At 34.4% G+C, this 14355-nt stretch overlaps 1 protein-coding gene across 1 annotated transcript; it reads right to left on the bottom strand.

Moving 5' to 3' along the window:
- Positions 1–12616: 12616 nt before the first annotated feature.
- Positions 12617–14185, bottom strand: LOC116139431 (putative homeobox-leucine zipper protein ATHB-51). The gene is made up of 3 exons (XM_031425131.1): positions 14006–14185; positions 13344–13675; positions 12617–12880 (listed from the first exon to the last, which is right to left on the bottom strand). The coding sequence occupies exons 1-3, from the start codon at positions 14094–14096 to the stop codon at positions 12617–12619; spliced, it is 687 nt and encodes a 228-aa protein (XP_031280991.1). The 5' UTR covers positions 14097–14185.
- Between the last annotated feature and the right edge of the window lie 170 nt (positions 14186–14355).

The raw sequence follows: 14355 nt of genomic DNA, 5'->3' as shown, positions 1-14355 counted from the left end.
AACGTATACATATACTAGAGAAAGATCTAAAAACGCTTATACCCACTGGCGGAGCCAATGTGAGCACATGGTGGGCGAACGCTAGACCTGAAATTTGAAAATGTATCCATGGATGGACTCGTACTCGTCAAAATAATATAGAGTATGGGTCTATGATTTTAGATCCCTTTTTTTTATACCTGTATCTGGCCCAGCCCTTTTTTTGCGGGTGGGTCGGGTATACACACAGGTACTCGTAAAAATTAAAATTAAAAAAAAAAAAATGAGTTACCCTAAATCCCTAATAATCTATTCTTGATCTCCCTCTATCTTCTCTCATCAATCTCTTTCTACCTTGCTCTCTGATTTGACTCACTAATTTTGTTCTTTCTCTGTTAAGGTAAAGTTTACTCACTCGCTCACCATCTCTGTAATGGCTCAAGTTTGTAGCTCAATTTCGGTTTCTCTTTTATCTTCTTGCTTTGAGTTTGGCTTCTTGGATCTGAAGCTTTTTTGTTGTCTTTGGGCTTGAATTAAGTAGTTAGAGAGTTGGATCTAGTTTGAAATTTGTATTTTGGATCTTATGTGTTTCTACTTGTTTTGATTCATTTCGGAGTCTTGAAATCAATTGTTTTGAGTCCATGAAGCTCCCAAAAGATTCTTCTTTTCCTTCTAAAGTTGTAGACTATGTTTGTTTCCCTATTCAAAATACATATTTGTTTCAATAATATGAAAATCTAATCATATTCTATTCAACTCAAAATATTTAGATTTTTTTAACCCCTTAGGTTTTGTTAATTTAACTAAATACCCCCAAGAAAAAAAATTTATAAATTGATAAAAACACCCCCATCCACCCACATATTCTCGACAGCTACTCGCCACCACCGGAAGGTGGCCAGAATTTGTCGGAATGACACATGACTGGTTGGATGTGGCCGGTTGTGCGCCAATCTGGCCTTTTACATCTAGATCCACCATGGATTTGGCCGTTGACGATAGTCATATCTTGGTCGTCGTTGACGACCAGATCTGGCCATCAACGGCCAAATCTTTGGCCAAAGATATGACTATCGTCAACGGCCAAATCCATGATAGATTTAGTCATTCCGATAACTTTTGGCCACCTTCTGGCGGTGGTGGCCGACTGCCAGCATTTAATGGGTGGGTGGAGTTGTTTTTGTTAATTTTAAAACTTTTATTGTAGGGGGTGTTTAGCTAAATTAACAAATGTAGGGGATTAAAAATAATCTAAATATTTTTAGAAAATGTTTTCCAAAGATTTACCAAACACATTTTCAAATTCAAATAGTATTCTCTTAATAACAATCTAACTCAACTTTTTCAAAAATATTATTCTAAATACTCTACCAAACATAACCGTAATCTTTGCTTCGTTAACTTTTTTCATTCATGTTGTTTTGGTTCTGATTATGTTCCAACTAAACTACTTCTTATAAATTGTGGACGATTTTTCCCCTTTTTTGTGAATTGCTTCTTTACGTTCATCTTTCTATTTATGTTATAATAAGGTGATTTTGGGGGTGTGATTGTAACAAATGAAAACTATGGTGAATAGTAATAGGTACTCGTGGGTAGATAGTGTAGGATACGAGTCCAATATTTTGGGCCTGTTTAGAATCAATCCTTTTGGGCCCAGCCCACACATTTTGCCAAGTCTAGACAACGCCCTCGCTAGGATTTTGAGAAAAAATTAAAATTGATTAAGTTATCCCCTTATTACTTTATATACTTATATTACACCCTAAGGTGCATTTGGTTTAGGAAATGTTGTATTAATAGGAATGTTATATTCATGGAAAGATAGATTACATTGAAGATTACTGGGAATATTTAGAGAAATGTGTTTGGTTAGGTTAGAATAAATTGGTGGGTATGTTATATTGATATGTTTGGTTGGGAGGTAAGTGGGTGGGTATGTTATATAAATTACTAAATTGCCCTTCTTTTAAAATATTAATAGAATATTATTTTTTTAATCATTTTTTAAACTCCTACATTTGAAATTTTGCTAAAACACCCCAGCCATATAAAACGTTAATTTGTAGCAAAATCACCCCCACCTACCCTAAGCCACTACCACTGACGCTGCCAACAGTTGCCAGAATGGCGCATGACCAGCCAGATTTGACCGATCATGTGCCAGTAAGGCTGTTTCCGGACCAGAAACGATCAGATCTGGCCGTGATCTGACTGTTTGTGGCTAAATCGAAGGCCGAAAACAACCAAATTGTCGTGGATCTGGCCAGAAATAGCCAGATCTATTCTGGCCACTTCCGGCCAGATCCACAACGATCTGGCTGAAAATAGATAGATCGACGCACAACCAGTTACATTCTGTTGGTCGTGCACCGATATGGTGACTGCCGCCAACGGCCGACGGTGATCTTGGGTGGCTGGGGGTATTTTGTTAACTTTTAAACTTTTTTGTGGCCGAGGTGTTTTAGCTAAGTTCTTAAATGTAGGGGGTTTGGGTTAATGGTTATTTGGTAGAGACATTTGAGGGCAATTGTATCCGAAATGGTATTTAATTAAGGGCAAAATAGATATAAAAATCATATTACATCAGTAATTTTTTAATAACACCCCCTGGTAAAGTAATCTGACTATCCTCTCTATATTACCAACAGTTAACACTATGGGAGCGTTTAGATCATATAATGTTTCATTACAAGAGATATTATATTAACGGAATAAAAGATCACCTTGAAGATTACTGAGAATGTTTAAAAAATGTGTTTGGTTGGTTAGAATAAATTGGTGAATAATATGTTTGGTTGGGAGGATAAATGGGTGGGTATGTTATATAGATTACTAAATTGCCCTCGTTTTTAAATATTGATATAATAGTATTGAGTATTATTGTTTTTAACCCCCTACTTTTCAGATTTAGCAAAAACACCCTAGCAACCAAAAACGTTTTAAACTTAACAAAAACAACCCTAAACACCCCATGCCATTGTCAACAACTAGCCACCACTGATGGAAGTCGTTGGTGGCCGCTGGCAGTGCTATAGATCTGGCCGTGACACCGGCAGTGCTAAAGATCTAACTGTTTCATGGCCAGACCTATGGCCAGGTCTTTGGCCATGAACGACCACCTCTTTGGCTGTGAAACAGCCATAAATCTGCCTGTGAAACAACCAGATCTGAGCTTTTCCAACCATGGATATGTGATCCATGGTCGGAAAAAGCCTCACCGGCGCACTACTGACCATATACCTTCGGTCGTACGCCATTATGGTGACTTTTGGCAGCCTCTAGTAGCAGTCGACGGTGGCTGGCGGTGGTGGCTAGTTCTGGGTATAATGACATTTTTGTAAATAATGACAATAACAAGGGCAATATCGTCCAAAAAATTTAAAAAATGAGGGCAAAAGTGTCTACATAAGTGAATTGGGTGTTTTATAAATGTTAACAAATATATGATTAATTTGGATCAAATGATCAACTATTTAAGGGCAACATGGGAAACAAAATTGTATTACTAGAGGAAAGTTTTAAACAGCCCCCCAAGGTATTAAGATTCCTCGCAATATACCCTCCAAATGCTACTGTTTGTCATAAAATATTTCAGGAATAATTTTTTACAAACCAACCAAACATCGTCATCTGCTCAATTTAAAATATATTACCCTAGTTATCTAATATTAACCCCATCCAAACGGCCCCTATTTGCAACAAAAGATTACCTTAATATTTTATTACTTGTAAATCAAACAAGAGAATCTTAAAAATTAAACGAAGATTACCAGAGTAATCTTATATGACCTCGAATCAAATGCACCCCTAAAGTAATCAAACTTAGCAAAAATATTAAATGCAATTTCACCAAATCCAATAGTTAAGCCCAAAAATAATAAGGTCTATCATTCACAAACTTAATTACACAATCAAATAAGGAAGCCCAAAAGAATCTAAATAAAATTTTAGATTATAAATAAAACACATTTTATATAAACTTAATGAACTATTGTTTTGATTTGGACAAATTATTTATCACTGCAACAAAAAAGGCCTACGGTAACACTATACAGTAGCACTTTTCCTTAAAGTGTTACTGTAGACTATCTATGCTAACACTTGATGTTAAAATGTTATGACAACAATTTTTATACGTAATACTTTAACTTTTTGTAACACATTTTATATCAATGGTAACTCTTTTTTTGAAAATGCTACTAATATATATCTACAGTAGCATTTTTAAAGTGTTACAATAGACCTAATAATATAGTAGCTTTTTTAAAATGTTACCATATAATCAAAATACAGTAACATTTTTAAAGTGTTACTATAAACCCAATTATTGAGCGGGAAAGAGAATATTATTCCTGCCATCATGTAATGAGGTTGATTTTGTCTCATTTTTACTGTTTAGGGGTCAAATCATATTATTTGGGGTTTACTTTGTCACTTTTCATTCATTTAGTGACCAAACTAAATTTTTTTACAAATAGTATAAAAGGAAGATGGAAGATTGTGCAAAGCCAAAAAAAGGTCCACCCATCTTCATCCATTTTCCGGTAACCGTCCAACTTCCACCTCCAGCAACCATTTTCCTTCTCCAACGGCCGGCCATCATCAGCCAAGACCTTCTTGGATTTTGGTGACCGTTAAGCTTCCTTCATCCACGACCATTCATCTTCCCACTGACTATTCATCTTCCCACTGACTTTTCTCTGTTTTTCGACGACTTTTAGACATCCTAGGGGCCTGTCCATACTGCCTAAGGTCAAATCCACCTTCCCCAAGCTTGGTTGACTCGAAATCTCACTAGAAAAAGCCATTTCATCGTCATGACTCTTCACCTTCTTGGCATGATTTCGCTCACTTTTTGGTGTCATTTCGTCTCCCAAGTGTTGGAGTTGTCGACCATTTCAACAATACGGGGCCACGCAAACGCATTTAGTGAGCGGGCGTGGGTGCAAGGGGCAGCACCTCCAGGCCCGTAAACGATTTGAGTGTATTGAAATAATATTGACTCTACTGGACGTAGCCTATTAATTAGGTGAACTAGGGTAAATCGCGCGTACTTCTTCTTTCTCTTTGCTATTTGTGGTTTGTGTGTGTTTACTGTCTTGATTTCATATTACTCTAGATTGTTTCACCAAGTCACATATTTGGGAGACGATACGATGTTACCATAGACCCAATAATACAATAACTTTTTCACAATGTTACCCTATAATCAAAATATAACAACACTTAAAAGTGTTACCATAATCCTAATCTTTAACTGAGAAAAAACACAAATACCCACCAACACAAAATTTCCCCCAAAAAAACACCTAATACCTCATTCACTTATCTTCTCCGAATCCTCACTCCATTTTCGCGATTTCACTTCTTCACTCAAATTTCAGCTGCAAACTTCCTATAGCAGTTGTTTGTTATCTCAATGAAGCCACCCTACACTTAGAACATTTTCAACTCTTCCAGCCTACTCTCTCAAACAAAATACTCTACACTTAATCATCTTCATTCGGAAAATTCTAGTGAAAATCGTTGGCTTCATCCAATTTTTAGCTTAAAATCTCCAATACCCATAACCTATTGAAACCTAAATCGAAGCCCCCTGCTTTTGAGAGATAAATCAGTGAAGCTATGGTTCAGGTGAATCATTTTCTCCGCTTTTTTAATCTTGTCAGTTGTTTGCTTATGTTTTTTGGTTATTTGATTAGTAGATTTAAGATCTGTTCTTCTACTTGTTTTTGTTTAAATACACTCTCGAGACTTCTTCCTTCAATTGTAGAGCTTCCAAATCTTGAGCAACTTTACTTGGGAAATAATAATTTCAGTGGGTCATTTCCCAATTTCATTACCAATGCTTCCAAGCTCTCTGTTCTAGTTTTGGGGATGAACTCATTCTCAAACATCATTCCCAGCACAATTGGTAATTTAAGAAACCTTGAGTGGATTGAGTTATCTTTTAATTATTTTATGTGAACCACATCAAACGATGAAATGCTGGTTAGTTTTTGTGTTGGTCCACACAACTTGTTCCATCTAAAGGTAAAAGAATTTTTAGCTTCTTTTTGTGTGTTTTTGGGATCTAAAATTATGTCATTCATTGCGGTCAACCAATGTGTACAATTCTAAAAGGGGTTGAGAAATTTCAGAAATCTTTTGTTTACTGGTAAATAACATGTATGGTTTGTCTTGGGTAAAGTATCTAAAGCCAAGTCAGGTTGAGTGGATAAAAAAATATGGAAGTTTCTGTCATATTCATTAAATTTGTAATAAATGAAAATATAAATAACCATCTTTATAGTACTTTCTTTTGCCAGTTCTTAAACTTTCTAAGAAATTTATCAAATAATACTGATAAATGCTATGAGCAGTTGTACAAAAACAATGTGGGATATCTTTAACAATGTGGGATATCTTTTTATCTTTTTACTACTAGAGAAGGATGGCTTAAACTGGTCATAACAGACTTGGGCATTTGGGACTGGTCCCAAAAACCCGGCCCAAAGGGCTGGTCCCTTGTAGGGCCTGGTCCCAAACTAGACCAGGCCTATGGGAGGAGGGACCGGTCCCTTGATTGGGCCCTCCTCTAAAGCTCGGGCCTGGGCCCAAACCCATTTATATAATTTCAAAACAGTCTCTTGTAAAATATCCAAAAACTCCTTGATAATTTTGAACTTAACAAAAATATTAAGGGTTAAATTGATATTTTACAAAAAAAAAAAAAAAACACAATTATACAACATCCCTCCCCCCTCCCCGCAAATCCTACACTATAAATAATCCCTCATAGTTCTTATTTTTTTTTCACACCAACTCTTAATCTCTCATTCTCTAAAGCTCTCTACTCCAATCCAATTCGTATTCGTATTTTCTTTGGTGGGGGGGTGGTTCCCCCCCAATCCTACACTATAAATAATCCCTCACAGTTCCTTTTTTTTTCACACCAACTCTCAATCTCTCATTCTCTAAATCTCTCTACTCCAATCCAATTCTTATTCATATTTTCTTCAATTCAATTTATATTTATAGCTATAATTTATTTATATTATTCAATTTTTTTTTCTATTTTTCAATATCATCTCTTATTCATATTATTATTTAATTTTTTTAATTTTAATTATTTATTATTTTATCATAAATTCATAAAGGAAGGGCAAATGAGTTTTACATTCCATCAACCGAAGAAATTGAAGGGTTCGATCCATTTTCACCCTTTCCAAAGGTAGCACCAGCAATTCAATGACAACAACCACATTTAGCCGGGATGGGGTGCAACCAAATACAAGCGAGCTACGACTCCATAGCCCAACCCCCCCCCCCCCCTGACCGTTAAGGAAGGTAGTGTCTGATGTATGGCAACACTTCACCAAATCAAAACGGGCAAAGGTGAATGGGGAGGGGGAAGAATCGTGCGAGGTATGTAATTTTTGTGGAACCGTTATCGACACTGAGAAAGGACTTCAACGATGCGACGATATTTGGAGAAAAAACACCCCTAAATAATACAGCTATCAAGTTCATCTTCAATTGGACTAAGTAAGCAAATTCAAACTCAACTTAATTTTAATCCACAATCCTCAACTTTGTCAATATGGCAATACAATGCACTCCAAGCACGAGAGGAAATAGCAAAATACATAGTTGCTACGAACTCTCACCTTTCTTTATCTAAAAATCCTTTTTTTTTTTATTTACTTGATTAAAACTGCATTTTGTCCAGCATATACCTCTATTAATAGAAGTACAAGTAGAATAGACATACTAAAACTTTATAACCAAATAAATATTCAAATTAAAAATGAATTTCAAAATTTTAGGAATATATCTATTAAACTTACTTCAGATATATGGGCTTGTAGATCAAAAACTGATTTTTTTAACTGTCACAATGCATTACTTAGATCATGGTTGGGGTTTACAACAAAAATTGATAGGTTTTAGACCATTATATACTGCACATAATGTTGACACTATTTATTTTACAATACTAGAAGTTTTGCAAGAATATGTATTAATTGATAGAGTTGTATCGCTAACACTAGATAATGCAGCTGCTAATACCGTGACTATCTCTTTATTTGAAAAGAGATTGGATCCGCGTGGTGAAGGTAAATTTTTTCACCAGAGATGTGCTTGCCACATCATCAATTTGATTATTAAAGCAGGTTTAGAAGCTATAAATTCGAAGATTGAAAGGGTGTGTGCGGCTATCAGATTCATCGTCGGCGGTAACAACAAAAGATGGCAAGAGTACGTCAAATATTGTAACCAAAAGGATCCACTGGTTTGACCTTTGAAGTTATGTACGGACATGCCTATCCATTGGAACTCCACTACTTGATGTTGGAAAAAACTTTGTCAAACGCAAGACAAATTACAGATTTCGTCAACCGGAAGAATCCGCAAGAAGTTGTCAACTATGATGATCGGATGGTTTGCAAACTTTTTTATTCATTTCTTAAAGTTTTTTATGAATCCATCAATACATTAAGTGGTATTTATTATCCTACTATTAATTTAGCGTTAGATATTTTACTTCAAATTTCTAAAACTTTTGCTAAATATAGATATAATGACGTCTTAATGGAAATTATTTCAAAGATGAAAAAAAAAATACGAGAAATATTGGTTAGATATTCCATTCTTATATGGATTAGGCTTTGTTGTAGATCCTAGGTTTAAATTACACATAGTTAATTGTATAGTTATTGAGATAGGTCAGCATTTAGAACATGATTATACGTATTATTTGATTAACTTTAAGCAAAAATTGGAAAGCATTTTTTCTTTATATCAGAGTAGGTACAATGGAACTAGAACGTCCAGCAAAGACAACCAACATGACCCTGATGAAGACAACTATCAAGAATCGAGCATGTGGACGTACATGGAACATGGTGGCAGAAGTAGCAGCTCCAGTGCGTACATACATGGACCAAATGAGCTAAATCGCTACCTACAAATGGATATATCCTACATGACGAAGAAGGATAAATGTGAGATGGATGTGCTTCAATGGTGGAAACGACATCAAAATCGATTCTCTATTGTAGCCCAAATGGCACGTGACATTTTATCTGTGCTGGTTTCTACAATTGCATCCGAGTAGGCATTCTCAACGAGTGGCTAGATTGTTGAAGACAGAAGATGCTCTTTAACCAATGAGATGATTGAAGTGATAACATGTTTACGGGATTGGACTCATGCAGAGAGAAGACTACAACAGCACCCTGAACTACTCGAACTCTTCAAGAACACAGATTTGAACGATTGACGATGAATAGTTTTAATTTATTTAATTGTTTATTTGTGAAGTGTGAATGTATGATTGTGTGAATATTACATTTATGTTAAAATTAATTAATTAAATTATCTCTTTAAAGTTTAAATTTAAATTCTTATATTTATAAACTATTATTAATTATAATTAACCATTAATTTATTTGTTATTTTATTATTTTTTAAAATTAATTAAAAATTTACTAATCTCTGGAATGCAAATAAATTTTCCATGCCCCTAAAAATTACATAAATCCCCTTACATAATTTTTTTTGCCTAAATATAAAAAAATTGGGGGGTGAAAAATAATTTTCCAGGCCCAGAGGGCCGGTCCTATGGGCTTAGGACTAGTCCGGGTCCTGAAATTTCTCATAGGTCCCAGGCCAATGAGCGACTGGTTCCAATCGGGCCTAGACCCGAGCCCAGTTGGGACCGGTCCTTACCCAGGTCCAGGTCATAGGAAGCTAGTTTAACAGGAGGTTGTGTGTTTGATGTGTGACAGTTCAATCCGGTCCATAAAATCTGTGAGAATGCATGTATTAGTATTGTGATCAGTTGGCACATAGAAAATGAATGCCTGTTTTTCACATGTCTTATGAGATGACTAATTGGAATGTCAGCTTGTTAGTGTGACTACTTGTCACTTTAGACATGTTTTTATTTTTTTATTTTTTATTATTTTTATATAACCTTCAGTTTACTGGTGCTTGGTTGATTTCATTATTAATTAATTAGATTCAAATAGTCATTAATCATAAAAAATAATTTTCTTTGAAAAAAAAAAAAAAATAGTAACACGGCAGGAAGGGCATGGACAAATTGAATTTGACCTTTTGGTCAAATTGTCCAAATGTAGACATTGAATCACTAATCTTTAATCCCTTGTTTGGAAAAATGCAGACTGCATTTTTGCAAAGTGCAGTTTGCAAAAGTGCAGACTGCAAACTGCAGTTTGCAGTCTAAAGATGCTAAAAAGTTGGTTAATCAAGAAAAATCTTTTGCTTGTGTTGAAATTGAAAGTGCTAGGGCTGTGATACAGAGATTTGGAGAGGCTCTTGAGGAGGAAGAAAGAAATTCCCCTAAACCTAAAACTCAGGTTCCAACAAGTTCTCTTACCTTAATTTTTTTTTTTTTTTTTCCTAGTTGATTAATTAAATTCATGGCAGGCGTGAATTTTTAGATAATATTCACATTTTCTAAATTATAATTATGTAAGGGAAACTTGCTTGGACTAGGGATCTGTTCATTTAATCATGTGGATTTAGTAAGGGAAATGGTGTTTTATAGGTTATAGTTACCTCATTTCTATAATTTTGAAGAATTTCAGCAGGTTATTTGAATTGACCTTGATATATTCAAGACCATTAGGTGTCACACACCTTGAATCCCTGACATTAGAGCTACAATAGTGCTTCTACTCATGCTAATTTAGTTTCACAAAAAACTTTAAAGAAAAATTCTCATCATTTTTTCTTCTCTTCTCATGGTAGTCAAAACCCCTTCTTTGAATTTCATATGTGATGCCTCTTGTTGTATAACAACATTTCACTTACATGTAACGTTATCATCAAGTTCATTGTGTAGATTAAAACATAAAGACGTCCTTGAGTAATGGGGATTCATCTGCCATGAGTATATCTTTTGACATTGAATTCAATAAATACTCACTCCCATACTTGTGTTTCGTGTGGCAGGATGTGGAGGTATTGGTAGAGGAGGTTCAAGAGGCTAGAAGAATTAAACGATTGCATCAACGAAGCAAGGTGAACTAATATTATCTCCTTAATCTTGTTATTCCATGTAGGTTCTTAGTGACACAAGCACATTTCATAGGAAACACAGAAGGCATGAAGTGTTAGATATGTAAAATAGTAAACTATATATGTATAACAAGTAGCTTTTATCGATGGAAACTACAGATTACATATTCTTAATGATATATGTCCTAGAGGCAATGCAAAATCCAAATAAAATTCAACTTAAATTTCAACTAAATATTTCTTCAACAGTAATTTTATATGTTGATCTTAAAAGACATTGACAGAATTAGGAAAGAAATATTTGTGAAGTTGGAGACTTAAACATATTCTTTTCCTCTTTGTTTTGCATTAAATATTTGTGGTGCTTTTATCTTCGTCTTTTCTTGAATTTGTAATATATGCGTTGTCATCTTTGAAAATATACATGGGAATTGATGATGTCTTTTGTATTAATGGTTTTGTAGGTTATGAAAATGCAAAGAGTATTTTTTTTGTAAAACACAATTGGGAATGGAAGATGATATGCATGGTGGTTTTTGTTGTTAGAAATTTTTAAATGATTAGAAAGTATTAATTATTGTTCATAGTTAATTTTTCAATCATCTAGGTATTAGATCTTATGGATGTAAAGGATGTTGGGTGTCTATTTATTAGACATATATGCAAACTTTTTATATAAGGAGGTTCACCATCAATTAAATGTTCTTTGAAAAATTAGTACTATTGTTTATAATTTGTATTATTAAAGTAGCAATTGTAATAGTTTTTATATATGTTATAACAGATATATTGATAACAATTTCAAAATATTATGGAAAAAAATTTTGTACCATTTATAAAATTCAGTGAATGATACTTTGGTAACACTTTTAACATGTTATTAAAAACTCTTCTGTAGCATTTTAACAATGTTAAGAAAAACTAATCTATAACAATGTAAAAATATTATAGATTTGTTATCTATAACATTTTGAGAATGTTACAAAAAACTAAACTGTAACAGGTTAAGCATGATTACCTTTTACCTACGGTAATATTTTTTGTATGTTATCGTATACCATTTTTCTTGTAGTTTATGAGCTTATGAATTGTATTCTACTTAGTTTCTTTAATTTTGTTTACCTTAGAAAGGAATTTTTTTTTTTTAATGAATTTCCTTATGTTAATTTGATTTCTTTATTAATTTTAACATATATTAGGAAAATTATATTTGTGTGAAACAAAAATTATTATCAATAAATATTAAAGTTTCTATATGTATTAATAGGAAAAAAAAAATATTAAAGTATATTATATTATTTTCGTAATTTCGCCACCCCCGTGCCTCCCCTCTTTTTGGCTCCGCCACAGCTTATACCAATTCAGAAATATGAGTTAACCATAACATAATAGTAATTAAAACAAACAATAATAAGATCATTATTCATACAAGTACTGTATATGAATCAGCTGAGGAGTCACCATTTTTCAACTCAACACACTCAGGAGATATAAACTACTCATCATCATCTCTAAATTAATATTCTAATTAAGTTGATTAAAGAGTAGGTACTTAAAATGATTAAAGATACGATGTAAATTAAATTTAACAAGCGGCCAACGCTTATGGATAAGAAGGCAAAACACCCCAGAAAGGAGATGATACCGCCGGACTATTATACTCCTCAACAACATTGAAAACGTAGTTGCATTGTTCTGCATTATTAAGATTTTGTTGTTGATTTACTCCTCCAATTGGCTTGTTCGTGTTTCGCATTGCGAGTGATGTGCTTTCGACTGTTTCTTCTCCCGACATTTCAGTGTAACCAGCTGTGGATACTTGCTTCCTCGTGGCTTGCTCTGTTAGCATACATTTTAATTTAATCACCTACATTAACAACAATAGTTAAGTTCAGACTATAACATCAAATATTATAACACTACATTTTAAAGGCTTTTTTTTTCAAATATTGTCTTCAATTCTCGACCAAATGCAGATCATAAAAGAGACTGTCTCTTCGACAATGTAAAAAGTACTCCGTACGGTCACATCTCCTAAAGAGTTGTGATCATTTCAATCTTATGTTGTTTTGACAAGATCTGTCTCTAGATGGTGTGAAAGTCTTCTTTTGTTTGTTCTTTATACATCTAAAGGTTATTTTTTGGGGACTGAACACCACAGAGTATATATATATATACAATACAAGGATTCTTCCAAATGTGCATAAATATTATATTATACTGTAAATGGCCTAAAAAATTACAAAAAATGATGGAGAAATTAATGATTGTGTATGCAGAGTGTAGTGCATGAAATTGCATGGAGAGTTAGGTTTTGAAACAGTGCAAACCTCTTCTTGGAGCTTCTGTTTCTCTTTGGAGACGGCATCAAACTCCTGTTTAAGAGCATCATAAAGCATCTCAAGTTGCTTAGCCTTCCACCTTGCACGCCTATTTTGGAACCAGACAGCGATTTGTCTCGGCTGAAGTCCAAGATCCCTGGAGAGCTTCATTTTCCGATCAGGGTCAAGCTTAATCTCCTCCTGGAAACTCCTCTCCAATGAATCTAGCTGATCGGTTGTCAATCGCTTCTTCTTCTCCTGACTCCCATAGTTGTTCTTGTCCATTCCTGGAATCAACCCCAGCGATTTCTCTGCCATTCCTGTATGCTTCATCTCCATACCTGAAAAATAAAATATACCCATATGCCAATGACTCGTGGCCTTAATAAAGAACGGTTCCAAATTTAGAGAGTAAGAGTATAGCGTCAAATGGGTAACTTCTTTTTGACCTCAAATAACTCTACTGGGGCATCTCCCAGAAAGCAAGTGTAAAAGTGCATGCTTGAAGATGTACTAAAACCAGAATATAACATGCATGAGAGATGTACTACATAGAAGTAGTAATAAAGGCCACTGCAGTTTTCGCTTGAAGTTGCTAAAAGTTCAATCATAGAAGTTAAAATGAAAGAAAAATTGCGATTGACCCTTTGGTGAAACTGAAGTTAAATTACCTGGATATTGGTCGTAGTTATAGTTGTAGAGGAAGTCAAAAGAAGTTTCTGGTCGAGGAAGAAAGGTTCTTAAGTTGCTATTCCAATCCATATTTTAGCTTCTCTTTGTGTGTGATGAGCTTCTCTCAAATCAAAACGAAATCAAAGTATGAGCAAAGATTTGCATAGAGTAGTAAAAATGTTGGGACTGGGAGAGGGAAATGGAAAGGACCACAAGGAGAAAGAGAAAGAGAAAGGGCAACGGAAGAGGCGTGGGAAGAGATTGATGAGTAAGGATGTTGTTAGTAAAGTTGTGTTTCGGGGTGCAATGCAGCAAAGTGAAGTGAAACTTGAAGGTTCTTTATACTTCA

This window comes from Pistacia vera, unplaced genomic scaffold (assembly GCF_008641045.1).
Source record: "Pistacia vera cultivar Batoury unplaced genomic scaffold, PisVer_v2 Contig1004, whole genome shotgun sequence".
Lineage (NCBI taxonomy): Eukaryota > Viridiplantae > Streptophyta > Magnoliopsida > Sapindales > Anacardiaceae > Pistacia > Pistacia vera.
Note: the sequence above shows the minus strand (reverse complement) of the source record. Positions and strands in the feature narration are given on the sequence as shown.